Source organism: Rhodnius prolixus, unplaced genomic scaffold, assembly GCF_049639745.1.
Source record: "Rhodnius prolixus isolate KJV_2025 unplaced genomic scaffold, Rpr scaffold_33, whole genome shotgun sequence".
NCBI classification, from domain to species: Eukaryota; Metazoa; Arthropoda; class Insecta; order Hemiptera; family Reduviidae; genus Rhodnius; species Rhodnius prolixus.
The window spans coordinates 901973-927516 of record NW_027411608.1 but is presented as its reverse complement, the minus strand read 5'-3'; the positions used below and the strand labels follow the sequence as shown (position 1 = coordinate 927516).

At 34.7% G+C, this 25544-nt stretch overlaps 2 protein-coding genes and 1 long non-coding RNA gene across 4 annotated transcripts in view; 1 reads left to right on the top strand and 2 right to left on the bottom strand.

Annotated features, from left to right (window-relative positions):
* Positions 1-22762, bottom strand: part of LOC141455227 (sodium-coupled monocarboxylate transporter 1-like) — a 33632-nt gene extending 10870 nt beyond the window's left edge. The window contains exon 1 of the mRNA XM_074130138.1: positions 22645-22762. The gene's annotated coding sequence lies outside the window, so the exon portion shown is untranslated. The remainder of the gene's footprint in view (positions 1-22644) is intronic.
* LOC141455236 (basic phospholipase A2) lies at positions 163-23683 on the top strand. Of its 2 annotated transcripts, XM_074130151.1 has the most exons (9): positions 163-905; positions 14468-14579; positions 19333-19464; positions 20314-20420; positions 20524-20665; positions 21634-21683; positions 21775-21834; positions 21921-22020; positions 22669-23683. In XM_074130151.1, coding segments are annotated over exons 1-6 (561 nt in total). In that variant the 5' UTR covers positions 163-838; the 3' UTR covers positions 21635-21683; positions 21775-21834; positions 21921-22020; positions 22669-23683. The 2 variants fall into 2 exon arrangements, with proteins under 2 accessions (XP_073986252.1, XP_073986251.1); XM_074130150.1 differs by having other exon boundaries at positions 21921-23683.
* On the bottom strand, positions 3527-5686 carry LOC141455242 (uncharacterized). Its single transcript, XR_012459178.1, has 3 exons — positions 5285-5686; positions 4025-4223; positions 3527-3938 (listed from the first exon to the last, which is right to left on the bottom strand). It is a non-coding gene; the product is annotated as an uncharacterized lncRNA (long non-coding RNA).
* Positions 23684-25544: the final 1861 nt, after the last annotated feature.

The following is a 25544-nucleotide window of genomic DNA, read 5'->3' as shown; positions in this document are numbered from 1 at the left end:
AATCTACAATATGGCATGATGAAATAATGACAATCTCCTACGGGAATTCTTTGTGCATACCAATACTCTTATTATCTCGCAATCTCGCCTTGATGGTTGCACCTGTTCTTGAGATACTTAACAACATGTTTCTAGCGAGTTCTTCTTTACTACAGCTCCCGATACTAAGGTTTTGGCGGAAATCCGACCAAGATTTTCAAGAAAATATACCTTTAAACTTCTTTGTGCTATACATACAGAAGCCTATTCTTTGATCTCAACCGATTTCCAAGGAAAATTGGTAAAAAGGGTTTATGAATCTAATTGTACGCGCATGTGGGAGACCTTGAAAGCAGTTTTTTTTTCGCGTAATTCACAGCCCGGGAAAGCTTGTGACTGATCTCATTTTACCCACTTATAAAAACTAATCACACAGATTTAATTACAACTTCCTGTACAGGCAGTGTCACTTCCTGGCCGATAGTCCTTAATAGTAATCACCACAAAGCAAGGTGGTTGGTGTGGTACGAGGTGATAACGATACGTGAGTTAAGTTGATAATGAGGCTTTTGATTATTACAGAAACGCATGTGGGTCCTTGATAGTAGTTTATCCGCGTAATTCTCACTACGCGGGCGGGCTTGCATTTTAGTACCGAAGGAAATATTGGCCGCCAAAAAAAAACACACACACTGGGGGGTAAGATTAATTTTATAGTTGGAGGGGCACAGTTATAGGTAGACTGTTACCGCCGTAGAACTCCACTGTACAACTCGCTGTACTGTTGTTGATAGTGAAAGTGGTTCGTATTTTACTTGGTCCGCCGCGGTGCTACACTTATAGACCTTTCCGGCCAGCTATGGATTCACTGTGCAATCTTCTGATAATGATCATGTTCATGTTCATTACGCTCATCCAACATGCCAGTAAGTAGAAGAAAACAAAACCTTTCCACTGTTATCTTGATAGCAACAATTCAATCGAAAATAGAATCGATATTAATACACTGAAATGTCTCGGTAATTTAATGTAAACCAACTCTAAAGGTAGCTTTTACCTAATTAATTAGTGGAAAGTAATTAACAAGTGGAAACGTAATAGTTAAAATTTATTAATTATTAGAAAAAGATAACAATAATGTTTTTTAGTTCAACAACACTGCCTTCAAAATTTTATAAAACCAGTCAAAAGTTCTTCAATAAAAACTAAAAAATATTCGATAAAAAGGAAATCCCTTGATCTCTGCTTTGAAGTGTACCGAACATTAACGTATAACATCCGATCTGAACATTCATACCACTTTCTCACAAAACTTCTTCAAAGTTCAAAAGGTTTAAAGCCTTTTGTATATTTTTGAGTCATACGTCATTCTTACTTCCTTTAGTGTCAGTTCATGCGAAAGATTAGACCGAAAATAAATTTACTGCTTTTCAAAACATAATTTTCGGTACAAACATCCTGCGTTATTTTATTTTATATATTTTGTTTACACACTGTAGTACGATAATTTTTGTTTTCCCCCATAATCCCGGTCTTCAAAGCCTGATTCTGATAAAAACTCGGAATGATAATAACAATAATAATGGACGTAATTGCAATATTCTCGCTACAGAGCACCAAAAAAGAAAGTGAACATTTAAAAAGAAAAAGAGGCTCAGTTATTTCCAGATCCAGTTATCCAGCATCACAATTACAGAGATTGCCTTCTTATCTCCGCGGGAGCACCGGAGTAACTGATTCTCACTTTCTCGGATATCTTAACTATACTCATTTCCTTTAGTTGCTTTTCTCTCCAGCTTTAGAAGAATATTTGAAGAGGGCTTTTACTAATTTTAATTTTCTCCAAAAATAAATTAATCTGAACCTCGAAAAAGTGGATTTTTTTCTCATTTTCCGGAGTTCACGGTTCAGTGTTGAGTAAAATTGGGACCATAAAATGCCACTGTGAGATTCAAATCATTAAAGAGATGATTATTCAATGACCGGCAAAGTGATAATTTGTGTAACAAGATTAGTTCTCACGATTGTTCCTAACAAAGTAGATTTGCACATTTCTAAATATTACCAAAACAATACCTGACATTAGGGTTGCCAACAGCTGCTATTCACAACATAAAGACTCTTGGACGATAGATCGTAAAATCCATCTCAATATATGGAATAGAGTTGTCAGCCTCCGAAGAATTTTAATCACTAAAATACTTGCGATCCACAGAGTAAACGCTTCATTGAACGTCTCTAACCGCCCTAGAAGAAAAACAGATCGTAACATGCCTTTTATCACGTAAAAACCCGATACAGGAAACTCCACTTCAACCTGCAATCACACGCATTATCCTCTAGCTCGAAAAATCTTTCTTCAACTGACAACCCAGTCAAAGACGTCTTAAAAGACAATGACCTCGTGACATGCTCTCTAGTGATTGTAGCTCAAATAAACGAGAAAAAGGGAAAGTGTTATGCATAAATTTGAAATACATGTTCCCTTGAACTGTAATGTATGACCTTGATAGATGCCCGGAGCAGTTCGTTAGGGGCAGTTTTACTGATATAAAAGATTAAACTCCTGGCTATACCCTACTAACCTGATCACAAAAATAAAAACACGCGAGCTCCTAATAATAAGTGCTACCTTGATAGAGACCAGGAGCAGTTCGTTAGGGGCAGTTTTACTGATATAAAAGATTAAACTCCTGGCTATACCCTACTAACCTGATCACAAAAATAAAAACACGCGAGCTCCTAATAATAAGTGCTACCTTGATAGAGACCAGGAGCAGTTCGTTAGGGGCAGTTTTACTGATATAAAATATTAAACTCCTGGCTATACCCTACTAACCTGATCACAGTAAAAAAAAAACAAAAAAAAAACGCTGAGCTCCTGATAAAAACTGTAACTTTTTATCAGGAGCTTTATTTTTTTTTTGAGCCTAAAAAGTTTTAAGATTTGCCGTAACAGTTTATTATTGCTTAATAATAACATTTTGCGACATTGGGAGCGCCCCAATTTCAGCATGACTCACCTTAGTGTAAGTAATAGAAATGAATCTTAAGTTATTGAAATTGAATAACATGAGTTTTAGAAGGTCGCATTTACAAACATTACACAGCCATTACTAAATAGTGATTTCTTATTTAAACTAATAAACAAAAGAAATAAAAAACAGAATATTGTAATTGGATAATGTAAAATGATTGTAAACCACAGATGGACAACACTGTCATGGTGTAGTCATGACTACCTGAAGATTACCTTTTGTACGTTGACCACTATTACTTTCTCTAAGAGAGATTGTAATGTGCGGATTTTCTCTTTTGGGTTGGAAGTGATCCGCTTTGAGTCCCTAAAATACGAAAAAGTGGTTTTTTACAAACTGATTTCTGTATGTACAGTCGAAACCTCTCAATAACGGCCACTGGCGGGGGAAAGCAAAGTGGCCGCTGTTTGGAGGTGGCCGTTAGAAGGAGGTAGGCAAGTTTCATAATGAAAAAATATGTTTGTTTTTTTCCAAACATCTATTTATTATTAATAGATTTAAAAACGTGCATAATTATTTAGCGATATGATGTGCATCAAATTTTTCTTAATTGAAATTTATCAAAAAACTACATTTTATTGACTTTTTTAATAATTTTTATAACAATTTTTTTATAGTCATCCCATTTATTTATAACAATAATAATTTATGGTAAAATTATCATAAAATTATTATAAAACAAATAGCTATATAAATTTACATTGCATTGTTTATCCACATTTAACTTTTTTTATTACTTTATGAACGTTAAATTTTTGCTAAACTTAATGGACAGACGCCATTTTACTGTATCACTCCTCAACTTTGTAAAAATAATCACTAATTTTGTTTTGCAAGTCGTTTTGTTTTTTTTCAACGCGTAGATTCCATCTCGGGTCCTTCAAAATATTGGTAATCTGCGATTTTTTCCAACACCCAAACCTAAATTGTACATAATTAATTTTTTTGTTAGAAATTATGCAAACTCACAAAGAATAATTGAATTTCTTAGAAAAAATAGAACAAACCTTTCGGCAAGCTGACTTGGTTTGGCTCGATTTGGTTTTTGCAAAAATCTTCCAACACATTTTTATTTTCTCTTCTAGAGTGAACCACTTTCGTTTGAGAGACATATCAGGAAAAAATAATATTGTTCGTCCAAAGTAATATTGAAAAATGAGATTAAAAGTGGTACTAAGAGCTTATAGTGGGAAACTTTAGGAAAAACTAGAAAAAAAAACACAAAAACTTGAGAGGGGATAATTATTTTGATCACCGCGTCAAACGAACTTTTTAATAATAAGGTGATCGTTGGTGGGAGGTTTAAACATTTAATCTGTTCCCCAAAAAAATCAATGTTCGCGGTCGCTATGTAGAGTGTCCGTTAGACGGTGGTTCCTTTATACAGAATGTGGTACAGGGGTAAAACGGGGAAATCCAAAAACTGGCCCGTAAATGGAGGTGGTCGCTAGTGAGAGTGTCCTTTTGTAGGAGGCTCGACTGTATTCTATTCACTCACAGAAAAACAATGTTTAAAAAAATTAAATTAATAATGTTAATTTTAAGTATCATCACAAACTGACAATTTACTAGACACTGTTAAGACACCCATATGGACATACGCGGAGCAGAAGTGTGGGGCTCAACCAAACCCTCTGACTCCAAACGCCTACAGACACTACACAGTCTAAACAACTACGGAAAATCCTGAATGCTCCATGTTACATTTCTAACCTCGCCATTCATACTGACCTTCCACACATCCCTTTCGTCACCGACCTAATAAAGTCTCGCTACAGCAACTTTCACAGTCTCCTAGCTCTCCATCCTAATCCTCTCGTCCAACAACTCTGCTCTCCTCACCTTCCCGATAATCCTCCTCGTCGCTTGAAGCGGAAATGGCCTAGAGATCTGTTGTGATTAATCATTGTGAAAGAGTTTCACCAGTGGGTGATTGCTCTAACCATGTCATTACAAGAGAACTGAACCAGTAAGATCAAATTTACCTGATGCAACAATTTTTGCAGTTGTAAATATACAAATAAAGTGAAAAAAAAGAAAAGAAAAAGTATAGATATTGATCTCGTATAACTTTTACTTTGAAAATTTGACCAGGAAAATTCTATTTACGTCACTTCCGGCAGAGAAATATAAATGGACAAAATACTCTAGGTCTTCTAATAACAGGAAGTCAGATATTGCTACACAAAATTTTGAGGCATCTATTTGATGCAAGTGCCATTTAAATTTAGGATTATTAAAAATCCGCAATATCAAAAGAAAATTACCAATTTGGGTTCATTTTTACTTGGTACCCTGGTTTAACCTTGAGCACATACCAGAATACAAGGAAATGATCTGTGCGCGCGTACATTAACGCAAACCACTAACTACGAGATCTACAGGTAGCGGTATAACACTTTCTACCGGCTAGGTTAGAATGTTGAGTGCACGGTGCCGTTAAGTGACTACGGCAAGGGAAAGCAACAGGTGGATATCAACAAGTTGATACAGTGGCAACTGTTGATCGTTATCTACTGTGTTTGTTGGCACAGCCACAGCGATTTGTGGGCCCGATCAATGGGGCCCGCTCTTAATCCACAATCTTCTTGTCTAATTATCGATGCGTTTATTTATTTTTTTACTTCTAATCAATTACTTATAAAATGAATTTTTACATTTATGCTAAGTTTTAGTTACCCTAATTAAGTAAAACTACAGCTGTTCGAGACTATCGCACACCAATGGCCAACTTAATCTGTGGAATAGTTTTCTTTACCACAGCCCTTCAACGTCTCAGCCACATGTAGATACGATGACGTTTAAATTCAGTCGTCTATTTCGTCGAAGAATTTTTATGAAGCCACGATATTACATTGTATCCATTTCAACGATTATGTGCAGAAAATATGAAATATAAAAAAAAATAGGAAATCTTGTTCAGTAAATATATTAAGATGAATTTTCTTTGTAGACGCTGAGTTTAACCACTCGTGAAGCCATTGTCATTTCATTTCCTTCCGTTCTCAACAATTTGTTAACTTAAAAATCTGTCGTAAACATGCGCGACTTTCTATTGCCGAAGTTTTTTACGTCATTAAAGGTGCTTCAATTAAATTTTGACCAAGTATTCGACTTCAATGTTATACATGTTCTCTTTGAAGGTACCAATTTCAATTGTTCCTCTTACGAAATACTTGAATAACGTCACATTGAGATTTATCATTCTTGTGAATCGTTACAGATGTACAGATAGGCACAAAACTCAGAGAAAGTAAAACACACTGGCGTACAGAAATCTTGGTGCCAAGATTAGTTAAGTTTAAAGTTGACCTTTAAAAAAGCAAGTATGGAGAAAACAGAAAATTATTACCATTACAGCTGATTTACAACCGAGAATTTCACCATTCATAATATTTTTTTGTGCGCATGTTCAGTGCTAGTGAACGAATCTCTTATTATACAGTTCGCGTTCCCCGACCTCTCGAAGATAAGGCGTCTCTGACGTATACCTTTGAAGAATTTAATCCTGTTAAATCTTGTTCGGTGCTCTACTATTGGTATATTATATAAGTTAAATAACATTGTTATATACGCTCTAACGAACTTTTTGTGTTGGAAGATGGATTTTAACAATTTGGAAGTGAACTTCGAAGCAGAGTTGGGCAAAAACCTAATCAATTAAATTCCAATTGAATTAAAACAAAATTTAATTTTAATAATGAATAGAATTTAAAAAAATCAATCAATCAAAATTAGTTGATTGAAATAAATTCACTTTTAATCACAATCAGAATTTTAATTGATTTGAATGTTATTGTTAATTTACTTTTTAACTATAATTAAATTCCATATTTAGTTTTAATCACTTTGGACGATTAATTTTATAATTTAATCAAAATTTAAGTGATTTAATTTTTATAACCACAACTTTGCCAATGGTTGATGGTCCTACATAGGTCTAGTGAGTGACCAGCATGTTTAAATGTGAATGTAAGATAGTAGTCCTATATAAGTCTGGAGAGTTAAATGTGAATGCTATATAGGTCTAGTGAGTCGTGAACATGTTTAAATATGAGTGTAAGATAATCCTTTATAAGATTAGTGAATTGTCAACATGTTTAAATGTGAATGTAAAATAGTTCTATGTAAGTCTAGTGAGTTATCAACATGGTTAAATATGAGTGTAAGATAGTACTATATAAGTCTAGTGAGTTGTCAACATGTTTAAATGTGAATGTAAGATAGTCCTATATTAGTCTAGTGAGTTGTCAACATGTTTAAATGTGAATGTAAGATAGTCCTATATTAGTCTAGTGAGTTATCAACATGGTTAAATATGAATGTAAGACAGTCCTACATAAGTCTAGTGGGTTATAAACATGGTTAAATGCAAATGTAAGACAGTCCTACATAAGTCTAGTGGGTTATCAACATGGTTAAATATGTGTGTAAGATAGTCCTAAATGACTACTGCATTTATGTTTACAGAAATTGCCACTAGAGTTCTCCACTGGATGGAGTATAAAGTAAGCTTACCGCCTATTTAATGGCGGCTTAGAAGTTAACAATGTGCCTAATCCTCTTTTATCTATTTCACGATTAAACAATAACAATTCTCAACTTTTTTGTTTCTGTTAAAGATAATTGTGTAAAACTTGTAGTATTATTCCAAAAGAAATATTATTTATCGTATTTTAAAGGAGATTTATTTTTCTTGTTTTAATCGATAGTTTATCAAATACCTATGGGAGAAATGTTGGAAATTTTTTTTTAAATTAATTATTTCATTAATATAATTACATTTAAAGTAGTGGCCAATCACAGCGTAGTAGAGATGCAGACTGTGGGCGTGTCATGCCCACCTCTAGTGTAACCACGCCCCCGTCCAATGAAAACCAGCCATGGCTGGTCAAAGCGTATTAACAATGGTGCTTCAATAACTTTCACTTGTTTTTTCTAAATCTTTTATTTTTTTCTCATATTTTATTAACTAGATTTTGTTATTTTGGAAATAATATTAATCTTACGTAAATATTAAAAAAAATGCTAACAAATTATTAAAAAAATAATATTTATTCTCAATTTTAAAGAAATTTTTTATTCTTTTCGCCAATATTCGACTTTTTCACTTTCCTTTCGCATGAAAAGAATCTCGTATGAACACTCACATGACTTTTTCTTACCATAATTTACGAATATAATTGAATTTTATGGTAACTTATAATTGCATAATAAAAAGATCAATTTAATAATAATGTGGATGGTAGTATGAGAGAAAGTAATAGGAGAAGAATTTAGTAAACAGATGGTTTAAATATTGCGTGACTACGCATGACACAACTCCTGATCTAAGTGCCACAAGGAAATCTAAATGTGAAAACTCGATCTATGACCGAAAAAATGTGTATCTCTCTCTGCCATGTCAGAAAATTATTGTTATGTACGTTGTGTTAAGAGATTATGGACAATGCAGAGTGCAGGTACCACAGCCTACGTCATACCTCAGTGCGCACGATCAGCGTAATCTCCACTTTATGTTTTTCTATTTTCTATTGGTTTTTATTTATATTATATAATAATTTGTTGACATAGGCTAGATATACTTTTTTGGGGGGGGGGGAGTAATTGCCTTAAGCAGTGAAATAAAAGACAAACTCAACAGCTGGCAGTATTTCAAAGCTGGTTACTAATCAGCTGATCTAGATGTAGTAGATAGGTTATAGGTTAGAATTAAAAACCTTCCACTTATGAGCTAAAACGCTTTACAACAAAGATTGGGGTGAGCAATGGAGAGGAGAAAAGCACTAAGAAGCAGGAAGTGCTATCCTGTAGCTTCCTTTTCTGGAATCACCCTGAAATGCAGCTACCTCAGAAATTTTACCCTGAAAATGAAAGGTAACGCTACAATGATTTCGCTCTTTCTAGTGTAAAGGATCGTGCGATCGTGCGGGTACATTGTCGGGTCGAGCCCACAGGATGGAACTGATGAGCCTGGAGATTTTGGGCCTAAGATCAGGTAATCGGAACCCATGGGAAAATTTCCATCCAGGCGAAAAATTCACGTGATTAGGAAGATGATTAACTTCGGACAGAAGATTGTTGTCCTTTCCGAAAATCTAGCTGCCGTAAAAGCGTTGAATCCTAAAAATGGTTTCAGGTTTCAGCTGGTAACTCGATAATTTGAACAAAAAAAAAAACAAAGTCACCCTATTTCAGGTGATGTTGTCCTGTCCGGGAATGAGACGACCGAATCCTTGGCAAAGCAAGGCAAACAGAATCCTCAACTTAACAAGCTTCACGAGCTATCTGGTATTTCTCACGGGATCTTCTTGCAGGATGTTGGGGTCCCTGCAAGCCCATCTCTTAGCAAGGCCAGAATCTTTTCACATAGTCCTAGTTCAGTGGTAATCAGGGTATAAAATCTTAGTATCAGAGACCTCCAAACGTGTACTAGTTGTAGGATCCGTAATTTTTCAATTTAAAAAAACCTTGGAATTAACGCCATCTTTTGCAGGAGGCTATGAATCAAATTTTTAAATGAAATATAAACAAACTTGTAATAAATAAATGAAACGAAAAGGCGGCCGTGGAAAAAAAATAAAAAATTGTTAATGAGTGAGGGTGGGTAACACTGCGGAAGGATGGTTGGCGCTTCCTTTGTGATGTGTGACGTAATTTAAGGAAGCGTCATTTAGAGAGCCGCCTCTGTTATGTCGGCTAGTTTGCTATTGGATTACCAGCCGTTAACCGAACCGTGTCTTCTACATTACATCTCACCTGTACTAAGTTTATAATAAAGTTAAATCGATTGCAGTAATCCTTTGCTTATCAACACAGATCGAAGACATTCGATCATTGTGAAGTTAGTTAATCATTGAATGAATAAATTATGCGAATACTCCCATTCTTGAAATCAAACACTACTCCTGGTTTCGTTTCTTTTCACATTCTTATCTGGCTCTTCTTGGGAAGATCAAAATTGATGTCCTTGTACACGTCTAGCGTATTGTAGTGAAGTCTCACTTCCGGGCATCTGAGGTTTATTACTTCCGCTTTCAGTTCTAATTTGTTTCTAATCAATAATACGAGGTACAATCTTGTCTCAACACTGTTATGGCACGTTAGAAGCATTTCTACCACTTTTTGGTAATTCCATAAACCATACTTTTGCCAAGAAGTGATCAAAAAGAAAACTGGTTAGTTGAAGGCAAAGCACAAGGGGTCCTCCCTTCCAGCTAGTGTCTGTGGACAAGTTCACTTTTGTCCTGTCTGTAATTATGAGTAGAAAATGTGTAAATATGGAATAGAAACTAGACAAGGCATTACTACACCAGTCTGAACTTAAACGGCAGATCTCACTTACCCATGCCCTCTGCACGTACATACTTGAGTACAAAGTAATGTCAAGTAGTTTCCTGGTAATTGCCGGTAAAAGCAGGAAGTAGTCAGCTGGGAGTCTCACGTTATCCTGAGAATATATTTTGTACAAACTGGAACACTTTTTTGAGTTCTGAAGAGTTGAGACAGCCTGAAACCTTAAAAAAAATTGGTACTGATTATGTTGCAGACGATTGGCGGATGTATACTTCAATCAAGTATGTTCCTTTCTGGTCAAATTGGTATGGTATCTCGAGAGATAGTCTGGCATGGCCAAATGAAATGCTTTCAAATCTGTTTTTGGGAGTTGTGACTTGTCTAGCTTCAAGTACTGCATGTCTTCACAGTGTTCATCCTTATGATCAGTATCAAGTACGTTCCTTTCTGGTCACATTGGTGTGGTATCTCGCGAGACAGTCTGGGATGGCCAAATGAAACGCTTTCGAATCTGTTTTTGGGAGTTGTGACTTGTCTAGCTTCAAGTACTGCATGTCTTCACAGTGTTCATCCTTATGAGCTGTTGTAATCGGCAGCCTGATAAGAGATACTAGATTGGCTTCCAGTGATGACACTGTTTTACACCCACTAGTAGCGTGGTTATTTTATTTGGGTAGACTGTAATCGAGGTGAATCTTCAAAGGAGGACAATAATGGGCTCTCATGAATTCGTGAGTTAGACCGTTGAGGATTGAAGTAAGAGAAAGTCTTGTCCACTCCAGGATTGGTGCCCATAAAAAAAAGGACAGGGCGAGGGAGATTCTCACACAATTAGCCTTTGGCGGTGTAGGCTGACTGGCATGATTCTGATCTTACGGTCTTCCGCATGCAGGACCACAGGAGATTATTATAGTGAACAAGTTCACCGGATCTCTGGCATTCCACTGCTTTGCAAGAGTTTGTCGCAGGACGTTCCTTCGGACTGAGGCTCCATTAAAAACAATTTATTTTACTAGACTTTTTTTCTACTTTATGTAAGCCATTTTTGTCCACCCCGAATCTCTCCCCAACAAAATTACTACATTTTATCTTTTACGTAACGATGGCTTGCTGGATAAACTGCAATGAAAGTGCACTTCACTTGTGAAGGACGAACTCTAGTGATTTACAAAAAAAAAAAAAAAAAAAATATCTAGTAAACAGTGTTGCCAATCGGATTTTACATTCTTATTGTAGGTATTATTTGTTAGCCAATATCATGTTGTATGGTAACACTGTTTATTTCTTCACAAGATATCACATTCTCTTCCGCCATATTATTCATATCATAGCAACAAGTATATGTTTGTATAGATGATGGAACTTAAAGCGTTGGAGAAAGCATTACAACTGAATTTAATTATTTTACACTTGATTATGTGTGAAATATAAAGCAATGCAGTTTCGACAATTTGCTTGTGTACAGTTTTGGCACTTTCTCTTGCTAGTGTAAGATGGTGAAGTCCCGGTGCTCAACTAAGAGACGCTTTGTGACAAGTACTTATTCGTCATAAATAAAGTTTCCTTGTTAAAGGGTTTAGATAAAATCGATCTGCGTTGTGACGTAGTATTTCCGAGAGGAAATAATCTGCTTTGAACACTCGAACACGACTTTCCTAAACTCCGGACCTTTTTAATCATATTCATCACTTTAGAGGAGATCTACCCACCCATCACCCATCTCGCTTAGAAGTCCCCTTAAACGGATTTCAGGGGGGGGTAATGTTTCTGGTAAAAATGTTAAATCACTGTACAAAGTTGAAATAATATTTAAAGAGTGGTTTGCGTAAAAATCATAAAATACGGAAAAGTGAGACTTCCGGTAAGACGATTTTAATCAAACTGAGAAATTCAGTCCCATATTCGATTCTTAACAATATTATATTGGTGGTAAGACAGAACAATTGCCGGTAATGGCACATTAGAGAGACTTCTGGACTCGCTTTTCTCCTAAATGCAACATTCCTGGTGGAAAATGTTACAAAGAAAAGTTACAGATCTGCATAAATGCAACTAAAACACCGAGCTGAAGGAAAATCGTAGTAAGGAGCCATTTTTGATAAAAAATCTTTGCATGAGTACGTCTTTTCCGAGTAAAAGGAAGGAAGAAAACTTTTTTCTTCAACAGCCCATCTTCAGACCACTACCTGATTAGGACAGGAAGGCTTTTATAGGCGGACTGCCAACGGGATCTAAACCATGACGCGATAGGAGACCTTACGAACTTCGGTATTCAGACCAAAAAAAAGCGTATTCAAGTTATTTATTATTATTTTAATTTATTTAGTAATTTACAATCTGTATATATGTATACAATAAGTAAATAGGAGGTGAATGAGATGAACTGGTGCGGGAGGAGAGCAGGAGGAGAGAAGCTACCCAGCGGTAGCACTCTCTATAGGAGAGAGGAGAATGTGAGGAGGAGAGAGGAGAGATAGGAGAGTAATGGCGTTTAGTTCTTTAGACTGCAAGGAAGTCGCGGGGCCATTAGCGATTTAGTCGGCGAGGAGTATTAGGGATGTCAGAGGAAGCGAGAGACTGTATTCAAGTTATTCTGTCCAAAAAAAAAAGTTCCTGCGGCGGTTCCTATGGTAACAGCTAAATCAAGTATCAAATTTGAATTTACTGGGGATTTCCATATTCTAGAGAACATCCAAACCCAGCATTTTCTTGTAAAAAAAAACAAAACGATATACCCGGAAATGGGCTCGATTACAATTCTTCCTTTTTTTCGAGGGATAAGGTAAGGTTAAAAAAAATCCGGACGAATTACTGTTTCATTTTCAGCAGCACTGATAAACTGTTTTTAAGAATGATGACGTCATCAGTGATGGCTGTCTACCAGTTATCTACTCGTTTAATAGAGGGGCCATTATCCTAACCGTAACTAACTTCATTAAACTGGACGAAATGGATAAATTTTTGGTTACCTCTGTGGGGCTGGCAGCAACAGAAATTGCGCTTTAAGTGAGCGTAGTACAAACAAGGCGTGTCTATGTAACAATCGCTGTAATGGGGGAAAAAAAAATTATTTAGCTGTTTGTAAAAGGAAATAAAAACTGACAGACAAACATAAAAAAAGAGAGCGTTGACAGCACACGTTGATAGAAATGTCAGAGGGAAGTTCGATCGCAAAGGCAGTCGCTGAAACTGTCCTTCTACAGCTGGTGACGGGCGGGTAATTCAATCAGCCGCTCTAAGCGGCCGCACATTTCCGATTCATTCGCCGCCACGTCTTCATCCTGCCTGACCCGCTTCCTGTCGTCAATCTGCTCCAACCGCTTTGACTTAATCTCATTCAGTCTTTTGCTCTTTTCTTTTCTATCTCGCGACTTCTTTTTATCCCCCATCTGAGAGCTCACAGCTCGGGCTGGAGAATTTATAGAAACGGCTCAATATTTACAAACGCTGAACGGCAACAAAGGTACACAGTTTATTTATTTATTTTGTAATTTACAATCTGTATAAATATATACAATAAGTAAATAGGAGTTGAATGAGATGAACAGGTGCGGGAAGAGCAGGAGGAGAGAAGCTACCCAGTGGTAGCACTCTCTATAGGAGAGAGGAGAATGTGAGGAGGAGAATATGAGGAGGAGAGAGTAGAGATCTTAGTTCTTCAGACTTCAAGGAAGTCGCGGGACCACTGGCGATTCAGTCGGCGAGGAGTATTAGGGATGTCAGAGGAAGCGAGAGACTGTACAAGAGGATTAGAGCAAGTAGAGAGAGAGTAGTATGGAATTTTTGGTATTTAGTCTTGGCGAGTTGGTCTATGAAGGGAATGTTGAGGTCGTTATGAAGAGTGAGGTTAGTCACCGTAGAAAGTAGCGTCAGCTATCTGTCGGGAGGAGTTTTGATTGAAATGTCCTGCACTGTCCGTACGTTTGTTGGTTTGGCTGAACCCCACAGGTACACTGTAAAAAAAAATTTGTAAATAGTGACCCCCCCTTATTCGATGGAATCCTACTTTGCCGGGCCTGTATGGGTGAGGAGTTCAAGTTGATTGGCTGGGTTTCCCTCAGGTTACATTCCAAGATAAGTTCAAGAATTAAACTCTAAATACTCCTGACTGAAGAAAGCTAATCTCCACCATATAAATTAATTTTGATTTTCAGTTTCAGATAGTGGCTGGATTAGTAATTCAACGAAAGAATTCGAAGTTTACCTGGGACACAGTCACAATCCGTGGGGGGCTTCTACCAATCTCAGAGACATGCGACAAACAAGGTAATATAGCTGTTTCCTTCGTATGTAAATAGTAAGCTATTTCAATTTTTTTTTTTTTTTTTCAACTTCTCCGTGGGACTGCTACCTAAATTTGAGCCGATATTGGGGAAGAGCGAGATCAAGAGAGTGGTCTTCAGATATCCAGCAATCTGAGTCTATCTCAGAGGCGGAGGTTGTTGGCAGCAAAGGATGCCTAGCCACTTAGGGTCCTTGGAGCTTTTTTGAGGTGAAGAGCTTGCTTTGGGGCAGCTTGCAACATATGACGATTAGACTAGCTTGAATGATTGGAGGTACGACGGGTATTCTGCTGGTAACTGGCCTCGACCCTGTCCAGGCTGAGCTTCAAGCCATGATAGGCTCAGAAAACGGTTTCCACAGGTTGCCTTACAGTGGACATTAGGTTTGTTCTCTTGGCTCATTTAAACACTGGCAGCATACCGGTCTGTGAAGTAATAATGACTAGGTCCAATAATCTGTATAATAACGTTTCCGGTTTTAGTGTTAATGAAGCAATTCTTAATGTACAGCATAACTTAAAAATGGAAAACTCCCAGGAAGTGCTTTCCATTGATAGAATTTTGTGGTTTTTCCTCGCGATTTTTTTTTCCGAAAATAGTAGCTTCAAAGTGAACATGAGCATAATATTGAGGTGATACTGATTTCAAAGCCAATTATAAGTTTCAAGATAATTCAAGTGCGCGTAAACTGCGGGAAGAGAACACCCGGAGAGTGTTTATACCGGATCTTCCATTTTGAAGAACAGCTGGAGTAGAGCGGTAACTCCATGTACGAGCCGAAGTCAATGAAGACAGATGTATCTTCTTTCCACTAAATGCCAACAGGTCAGCATTTAGCGACCACATCCTTGACACGAACAGTCGCCGCTGTTGATTAGTTGCAAAATATCTTAGAATGATCGACCATTCACTCAATTTCATTCACTTCTAATATTTATTTATTATTAAATAAAGTTCAATAATTAATTCAACATTTAGTTTCCCTCAAATAAACTTGCTTATTCCGAATGTCTAAACAATTTCCGTTTTATTGCTGCGCATGCTTTTTCAAACACGCCGTTTGCACCAAAAGAACATATAATGTGATTTTATCTGTTGCGTAGCACGCATATTTGTTGTATTACTGACTGGTTTCGGATTTTCAAATATCATCAGAGATGTAACGGCGGATAAAATAATAGCTATTGATCTAGTTGAAGGTAACATATGATCACTAAGTGAAAGAAAAATCAGCTGTTTGTGACACTTTAGAGGCACCAAGAATTCCCTTGACAGAAATTTCTAGCAAAAGATTCCATTCTCTAAAAAGAAAAACCCACTTTATCGGACACAGAAGGCTTCAAAAAGGTTATTTACGCATGTGAAAAACTTCATAGAAAAAGAATGTAAATAAAGAAAAAACAAAATGGAGGAACAATTTTAGCTAGAATGCTTTTGAAAAGTGTAGGCCAAGCGTCACATTATCACTACGGTGACCATTATTTTTGTATCAAAAAACAGGACAAGGAGCAAAAAAAAAACTATAAAAAATATTAATACGTTTATTAAGACGAGATCGGTTATTACAAAACAATGGCCATATAATAGTATAGGTTAGTTTAGTTATTAGTTTTTACATGACGTTTAGCGATCGATGTTTACACTAGTCGACTAGTCTACTCTATCGGTAAAACAGGTTGTGTTTTACGCTAAAGGTTCGTCCAAAGTTAATGTACACAGAATTTTTTTTTTCTAAACGATTATTTGCGAACTTAAGTACATTTACACTATATTTTTACATTCAAAAATTAAATTTGAGTATAATTTAAATTTCATTGAAAAACAGGACAAATAAATAAAAAACAGGACATTTATGCTTAAAAAAAAAAAGGACAGCGTCTTTAAAACAGTACTGTCCTGCCAAAAACAGTACGAATGGTCACCGTACGTTATCACGAATGCTTGTAGTGGATACCTAGCTCTCAGTTAGCTCCTCATTGTTCCGCTAGACCTAGAGTCTAGACTCTTTTCAGACCATTACTGTCTTATGCTTGAAAGTTTCTCTAAAATAAAGTGCCGTATATCGTCACTGGGTTCTTCCGGAATGAACAAATCCACTGGAAATTAGAAATAGCCACAATAAAAGACTTCATGGACAGGACAGCACTCATAACTCGTAACTATACAGGATTGCCAACACTGGCTTGTAGAGCAAACAGACTACAGATTATACAACCTAAACTATCTCAGGTCGTACTTAAAACTTAAAAATCGGATATTTTTAGAATTTACAGTTTTTGTGTTTTGTACTAAACTGTATTTTGTAAAACAGATTTAAACTTTTAGGAAAATGAAAGTTTTTCTCTTTAAAAAAAAAAATGTCGCATCTTAACTGTAAACAAAGTTAGGTTATGTCATTCAATTTAGAAGGAAAAACAAACCACAAAATGGACTGAATGGGATTATTTACGCCACTTCTAATTTAACAAACCAGTTAATGTTTTGCTTAAATGTAATGACTTAAGGTATTGTAACTGGAACCAATAACTTTTCAAAATCCGCAAGAAATTGTTTCGTTCTTTTCCATAGTTGACTGAGCATATTAAGTCTGGACAAAGAATTACATGAACGCCTTAAAATAAGTTGAACAATCACCCACTTTGTTCTTTCAAATGTTTTACTTATAACTGTCACGCTTACCTCTATTTATAAATATCTTTGTTTTTGTCTCCATTCTTCCAATCACTTAAACTTAATGGACAGACGCCCTTTTACTGTATCACTTCCTCAACTTTGTAAAAATAATCACTGATTTTGTTTTGCAAGCCGTTTTGTTTTTTTTTCAACGCGTAGATTCCATCTCGGGTCCTCCAAAATATTGGTAATCTGTGATTTTTTCCAACACCCAAACCTAAATTGTACATAATTAACTTTTTTGTTAGAAATTATGCAAACTCACAAAGAATAATTGAATTTCTTAGAAAAATAGAACAAACCTTTCGGCAAGCTGACTTGGTTTGGCTCGATTTGGTTTTTGCAAAAATCTTCCAACACATTTATTTTCTCTTCTAAGAGTTAACCACTTTCGTTTGAGAGACATATCAGAAAAAAATAATATAGTTCGTCCAAAGTAATATTGAAAAATGAGATTAAAAGTGGTACTAAGAGCTTATAGTGGGAAACTTTAGGAAAAACTAGAAAAAAAAACACAAAAACTTGAGAGGGGATAATTATTTTGATCACCGCGTCAAACTAACTTTTTAATAATAAGGTGGTCGTTGGTGGGAGGTGAAACATATAATCTGTTCCCCAAAAAATCAATGTCCGCGGTCACTATGTAGAGTGTCCGTTAGACAGAGGCTCTTTTATACAGAAAGTGTATAGGGGTAAAACGGGGAAATCCAAAAACTATCCGAAAATAGAGGTGGTCGCTAGTGAGAGTGTCCTTTATGGGAAGCTAGACTGTATTTCATTCCTACTACTTGTATTCATATAATTATTTATTTGCAGAACAATTATCGATTCAATAATTGGGTTTAGTACCAAGTTGATGTTTGTCAATTCATAAAATGAACCTTATCTATCGATGACTGAATTAATACTGCAATTTTAATTATGTATTTCATAAAATCATTCAAACTTGTTGTTTTGTCTAACTAATTTTTCTTTTATTAATTCAGTGTTATATCATAGCAACTCCATGCTATGAAGAAATGTATTCTTTAAAAGTATTAATAAATAATAATACGATATATCGATGACTGAACTAGCGAACGTCCTAGAGTTTACTTCAGGATAATCATTTAGTAGCAAAAACATAAGCAAGAAATTTCACCAAATACTTCTTACCGCAGCTAACAAAAATTAACGCTAATTTGCATAATAATAGGTTAGTAAATAACCTGGCGACGAAAATTATTATCACCGCGGTAATTTTACTGTACAAGAAGGTTCACTGACTACCAAAAGGTTATAAAGGTGAATTTTTTTTTATTTTTTATTTTAGTGAATCCTCAAATTACTCGCACTCTTTTTATTACGAAATTGACAGCTTTTAAAATCCAAAAATGAGTAGAGAAAGCTCTTATATTAAGAGAAAGGGGTAAAAGAAACATATAGGGTTGCCTTAATTTCGAGAATGACAGGTAAAATTCAAAGGAAAATTGCCGGATTTTGTACCAGTTCGTTTAGATTTCTACTTTATCTGTCTCTGTCATCTACTTTTACGGCCAGGGCCAAAACAAACGCATATGGTAGTCTTCATTTGGATAATGGCTGGTAAAATACCAGTTTTGCTTCCAGTTTGTCCATATCTGTGGTGTCAAACTAGGAGTCCACTGGCAGCATGCAGCATGTGGTGATTTTTTTTTTCTTTTGCTTAAGATTCTTTGTAATAAAATGAAAATAGAAAAAAATTGTTTTGAAGAAAATAATGCTTATACTACTGAAGACGAGCATACACGTGGCCCAATGCTTTTCCTGTGGGCCTTTGGGCGTTTATTAAAGTGGGGTTTAGATCCGGCGTTATTTGAAAGCGTTATATCTGCCAGTTCTATAGTCACTCAATGTAAACTGATCCCAATAGTGGAAATATTAAAAAGAGCATTTTGGGTTGTGATATTATGAAACATATCTATCAAATCAAATTTGTAAAAATGTGATGTGACCCGCATGAATTTTGCCTGTTGCATCAAATGGTTCGTTTGAAAAAGGGTGAAAAATAAATTTAATTTAATGGATACTTTTTCTTGTTGCAGAGGTAAACGTAGTGTAGTGCATTTATACAACATGGTGCTCTGTGCAACCGGCTGCAATCCTCTATCCTATAAAGGATACGGTTGTTATTGTGGATTTCTCGGTTCAGGATATCCAACCGATCCTATTGATAGGTGAGTGATTTGTATACATAGTGAAATTGTACACGTATTGTAGAATTGGTTACATTTCTTGTAATCACCTGTCAATAATCTATAATCACAGAAATGGACGTAACTATCATTGATATATCAACGTACGTCAATAACGATAAATATTGTGGCAATTACTAAAAGTATTGCTAACTTGTTTGATATTCGTTATATATATTTTTTTTTCTGTGGAAGCTAAATTTTAACACTTATTTCTGTTCTTAGAAAACTTATGAAGTTTTTTCTATCTTTTACCTCAAAATAGTTATTTATTTAGCTTTCTTCAGTTAGTGAGATTTGCCACGAAAAAAAGTTTTTCTATGTAATTTTCCCGGGAAGAATCAAAGCGTTTTTCTCGCAGTTTAGCATACCGCATGTTGAACATTTTTCTCAGGGGATCAGTGATATCTTCTATAATGTTTTATTTTAGTGAATCGGAGGAGTATTAGTAATAGAAGCTAATCTCAATAACAGAGATTTCTTGCTTTAGCAGCCATGCGAGCTATGAAGTGCACATCTGCAGCTCAGCAGCAGCTGTGAAGATTCTCCTCAACTTCGCGAAGTTGAGGATAAATGGGTAAAATATTTTAGATGCAAGCACACGAGGATGACAAAGGCAATGCAGAAGATTCTTTAGGGCGGAGGTGATTCATATAGGGACAAGCTTATTAACCTATCTCAGACGGATTTGAGAGGGTACTGTAACGGGAATGGTAAATTTAAGAGTAACCATGTGAGAATGTCCGCTAATATTATAATTTTATATAATATTTAAGTCAACCTTTTTTTTTGTTTTCAATCCAAGAAAGTCATACTTTTATTTCCTTACAGATGCTGCCAGAGGCACGATTGGTGTTACAATTCAGCCGACTGCCCAATGTACTTGGAGTACTTTGTCCCATACGTCTGGACTTGCTACCAACGTCGCCCACTCTGTGGTATCCGCCTGCTACATATTTCTTTATTCTGCCACTATTAATGTTTTGATACATTATTTTTGTTAAAAAAAAAAATTATTCATGCACACATTGACCTATTTAGGTATAGGCAGTTCTTGTGGCCAAAGATTGTGTGAATGTGACCGACTGTTGGCGAAATGTCTATCCAGTTACGGGTGTCCCAGATCGAAATCTGTTTGTACTTCCTCACCTTGGCGATTGCTACAAAATCTCATCATGCTTTAGTCAGTATATTCTATTTTTTTATATTATGGAAATTACCCCTGTTTAAAAATCCGAAATATTTCGTTGCATTAAGAACGTGTCCAACGATGGTCTTGATTCACTTTCTAACTTTACCATCTGTATCAGTTAGTTAGTGAAGAAAATTTCATAAGGTACTGATAAAAAAAAGTGCTAAAGAAATAAAATTCTTGATTCTTTATTAAACATATTTCACAAAATAATAATAGTAACCATCTTAATTTAAAATAAACACAAATCTCACATATTTTAACTTCCAATGCAACGTACATAAATATCTGTTCATAACTCTACTCCATCTTATTTTCTTAAACAAGAAAAGTAAAGCTGGTACAAAGTAAAGCAAAAGAATTGTTGTTTTTAAAAACAGAGCCCACCGGAAAGAGTCAAAAACAATGTAGTGTGGGAGGGAAATGAGGAGCGGAAAACGATGATTCTTAACATCCGGTGGAAAAATCACCGAAACTCTCCTCAAATCCAAAAAAGATGATCAATTTTTCTTTCATTGGCCGATAAGTCAACCCCACGTTACTTTGTAGGTGCCATATTTGGTACAGAACGAAGGCTGCAAGCACTAGACTCAATTTGATGCGTGCTACAAGACGCACTATACAACTTTGTGGAGACCCCCCTCCGTTTATACCTCTCTGTCTTGCACAAAACTAACATTTTGTATGCCACGCAAATTCAACTAAGTTTTGGTATGTTTACAAAGCATTAAAAACAGTAATCAATGCATTGTAATAAAGGTCAACACCCGTGGACCACGTGATTCCAGTTTTTTGTTTTTATTGTCACAGTTGTCAGACATAAAACGCATGTCCTTGCAGGTTAAATGTATTAACACAATATTAATAATGTAAATAGTTCCCAAACTTCTCACCAAATTTGACCTGTAGATCCTTTACAATTCTTGTTAATGATTAATGTGATCAACATTATTTTATAGGTTAAATATATTTTGGTAGCAAGTGCTAGACAGTTCTGCCAACTGGCAAGGTAAGTTAGTTTTTTAAATAATTTTTTTATCAATTTTATTAATACATAATTTTCTCAAACTGTGCAATTTCATGTTACAAAATTATTGCAGAGGTTTAGCGCCAGGTATACATTTTGATCATAACGATAAGACTGAAAACTAATCAAAAAGGTGTCGTATTATTTTTGACTGCTTTTAAGATTATTCGATGTGGATTATTGTTTTTTAAAAATGGTATATTTAATCAATGATTACAGGAAGAATAAAGAATGTAGTATCAAAGGAAATTGAAGAATGAAGTAGACGTTGCTAGGGGCAGTGTGTTTAGAGAAATCTGTCAGATTTATCAAAATTAAGGTTATTATTAATTTCTGTTTTAGGCAATTTTTATATTTCCTAAATCTAATTTTAATTCATACAAATCAGCGATCTTGAGCTCCACCAGCTAGATTTATAAAGGTTTAATGTCTTAGAGGTTAGCTTTTTCTGACACTCTCCATTGAAAATGAAACCTTACTTTTTATTCCAAGCTAAAGTGCCTTACGAATGAGGAAAACGGTGAAAAATGAGTGATAAAATGATTAAAGAAAAAGTTATAACTCTTTGTGTATACCTATAATATTATGTGTACAAGAAGATTGTATAAAGGTGCCACTTTTACGATGAAGAGAACAATCTATTAAGTGAAGGCTGGAGAACCATTTTTCTGAAGAGTTACCTTTTGATGTCACCTGAATTTTGTGAATTGTAAAACAGCTTGTAAGTGCTGTTTAAACACAAGCGAAAGTAAACTTTGTAAAAAAATTTTAATGGAGGCCTCAATATGCATGCTCTTTTTTTTTTTTGAGAATTAATGGCGTGTCAACATCCGAGGATACTGGCACCAGCTTCCGGATTGTGTTCACTCGTACTCGCTTCGGCGGTACATATTCATACATAAAACTGCATGCAACTTGAACTCTTAACTCTATTCCCAGTTACCTTATTATGCACACTGAATTGCAGGAAAGTAGGTGGTCTAGGTTGAATACTTCCGGAGCCCGCAATAGACACAACTTTTTTCTTTATTGTTGAGACTGAAAGTTTAGAAAAAAAAACAAACTACAATCATTCCTTGGTTAAAAAGTGTTTTAATTTAATGCTTGAATTTAGTAATTATAGTTTATTTATTTTTAAAATTACATTCATATTCTGGTCATTAACATAAATTTAGAGCGTCTAATTTAAAAAAAAATAATTAGTGTATTTATTAGTTTGATTTAAGAATGTAACAATAATGTAACACTTTTTTGTTCGAGTTTGGGACATAACGTCACAAGAAAAGTTTTGTTACCGCAAGCATAATTTAAAGTATTTGTAGTACAAACATATTTTGAAATCAAGTAACAAACGTTAACTATATTCTGATAAAGAGATGAATATCACAGTGATACACTTAAATTGAAATATCTCTTCATAAAATTAAGAAAAATAAAATATTAAAATTAAACTCAATAGTCAGGAACTAAATACTTGATTAGCGTACAAATTGTAAGTTATTTACACTGTAAAATAAAATTAATTATACCTCAAATTCTTGTGTGTATTTCTTTAGAAATAAATGATTCCAATTAAACTAACAGCAATTAAAAAATGAGTTAATATTACAATTTAAAAAAAAAAATACCGCTAAAAATTGGTTTATTTGTTTGAGAAATGCCATGACGACCAATATGATGTTGATTTCTATTCATTTTATAACCTTCATTCAAACAAAATTATAACCTTTCTCATTCAGATGCTAAGAGAAAGGTTTAAGTTATCTGAACAAAGGTTTTTTACACAGCCTTTCACGTATTAAATACAACCGCAAGTCTCTCCTGTGTCACATAGTATCAGCTTAAAAATACATTTCGAGCTCAAATTCAATTCCCTGAGCGAGGGGAAAACATGCGCACTAATTTGAGTTCCGGGGCTTGTTTGAGCGACAGGAAATGATGAGGACAACTCGTTGGCTATGATGTTACATAAATATTTCCTCCTGTAACATAAAAAAATACATATCGTCTAATGAGAAACATAAAAAGTATATATTTTGAACTTAAAAAAAGAAAAATTGTTTAGTTTTAATGATTGCCGATAGAAAGCATGAAAAGGTACTTTTAGTGACGACATTTTTTTTATTAATTAGACCAATTTCCTGTGTCTATAAGTTGGAGGTTGAGGATTCCTTATGTTCGTATTTTCATTGGGCCTTCCACAGCATTGATAAAAATTTTGTTTTTGTTTTCATTAATTAACATAAATACAAATGAAAGAAATAATAAAAAAAAAAAAAACACATGTTTCGAGCTGTAAATCACCACGGACGGATCTTAACCATCAGCTGGGCTGTATAATAGTATCCAGTTCATTGAACATATTACAAATTTATTGTTTACACATAATTTCTAGACGTACCTAAGACTAATGATATTAAAAGTTTGTTTTCACTGAATTAAATTTAAAGAGTAATCTATTCACTATGGAGTATCTTTCGTCTTTTTTGGGGACTGAATTCGAAAAAGAAGAAAAGAATAATTGCCAATTGGTTATAATTATTTGTCAATCTTTCCATCTACGGGTTAGGTTATCTTCACAGCTGTGCAATATATTTCACAGAAACTGATTATAATGTACATTTTTTTGATGATATAAAAAAATAGTTGATTAATTTATCAAATAATTGTAATTTGTTTTACACATTTTTTTTTTTTCAAGCATCAAATTAATGTATACGTACACATAATGTTTTTCCTTTAACTTAATTCCCTAGCTTTGAAGATGACCTAGTCTTGTAGGTCGAAAGCTGTGCATAATAAATAAAAAATTATGACTCAATTAACAACAACCTTTCTCGCCTTTGAATAGCCCATCCTCTACTTTATTAATGACATCTGATATTTCCAATTTATTGTTAATAGATTATTGAATGAAATGTCCTAAGTAGAGCACAAATTATCTCATTTTTCATTCCAGTACATTTCTTTTTTTTTTTTTTTTTTTACTAAATACTATATTTGACAAATGAAGTGTTAAATATTACACGTATTTATAAAGTACTTGCACAATTTAAAATCACCAAAAGCAATTTCACTTACCTGTCATTCTTTTCTCCATGAAGCTGGGGACGACACTATCCACTATCCATCTATCCCCGTTAAAAAGTCGAACACTTGGATCACATTTTCGATAAAAATGTTTTAAAATAAACTTTACAGAATTATGTGTTCGTTATCTCTGTACAAAGTTGAAAGAAAATAATTTTTTTTAAAAAAATTGTCAAGTAGCATTTTCCAGCATCCGAATTTCTAAAAATTTGAAAGTTAAGTTGTAGATTTTGATATTAATTTACAGATCGCACGAAAGTAAGTTAACCTAAAAAGACTCTCTGGAGGGAAAACCTAACCAACCCCTTCCAGTACTGACAATTGAACTTTCCTAAAATAGTTTCAAATAATAAATTATAGATTAATTTTTTTATGAAATATGTATTTGAGAATTAAGTTTTCTCTTTTTAACTCACTATAGGCTCACTAAAGAAGCCTTTAAAATCTTAATAATATTCGAAGTGTAATATAACTTAGGTACCAATATTTGAAACGAACAATGTAAATCTGTCACCAATTGAATATTTCTACTACCCTTATGAGCAAGGGCCGCGGTTAAATTTACTAATCAATAAAATATCGTTGATTTTATCCCTAAAAATGCTTAGGCAAGTAAAAAGTCAATTTTTTTTATTATTATTACTATTAATATTGGTATTCTAGATCACAGAACTCAATAAAGAGGGAAAAGAAAGAACTCAAAAAAATTTTTTTTTTGTTCTTGTATTAATCGTAAATTTTTCTACCCAAACA

Excerpts from the sequence above, each read along its gene's own strand:
- LOC141455236 (XM_074130151.1), top strand. The coding sequence starts at position 839 with ATGGATTCACTGTGCAATCTTCTGATAATGATCATGTTCATGTTCATT. Across the intron at positions 906-14,467 it reads TACGCTCATCCAACATGCCA|TTTCAGATAGTGGCTGGATT; the intron begins GTAAGTAGAAGA and ends TTTGATTTTCAG. Across the intron at positions 14,580-19,332 it reads AGAGACATGCGACAAACAAG|AGGTAAACGTAGTGTAGTGC; the intron begins GTAATATAGCTG and ends TTCTTGTTGCAG.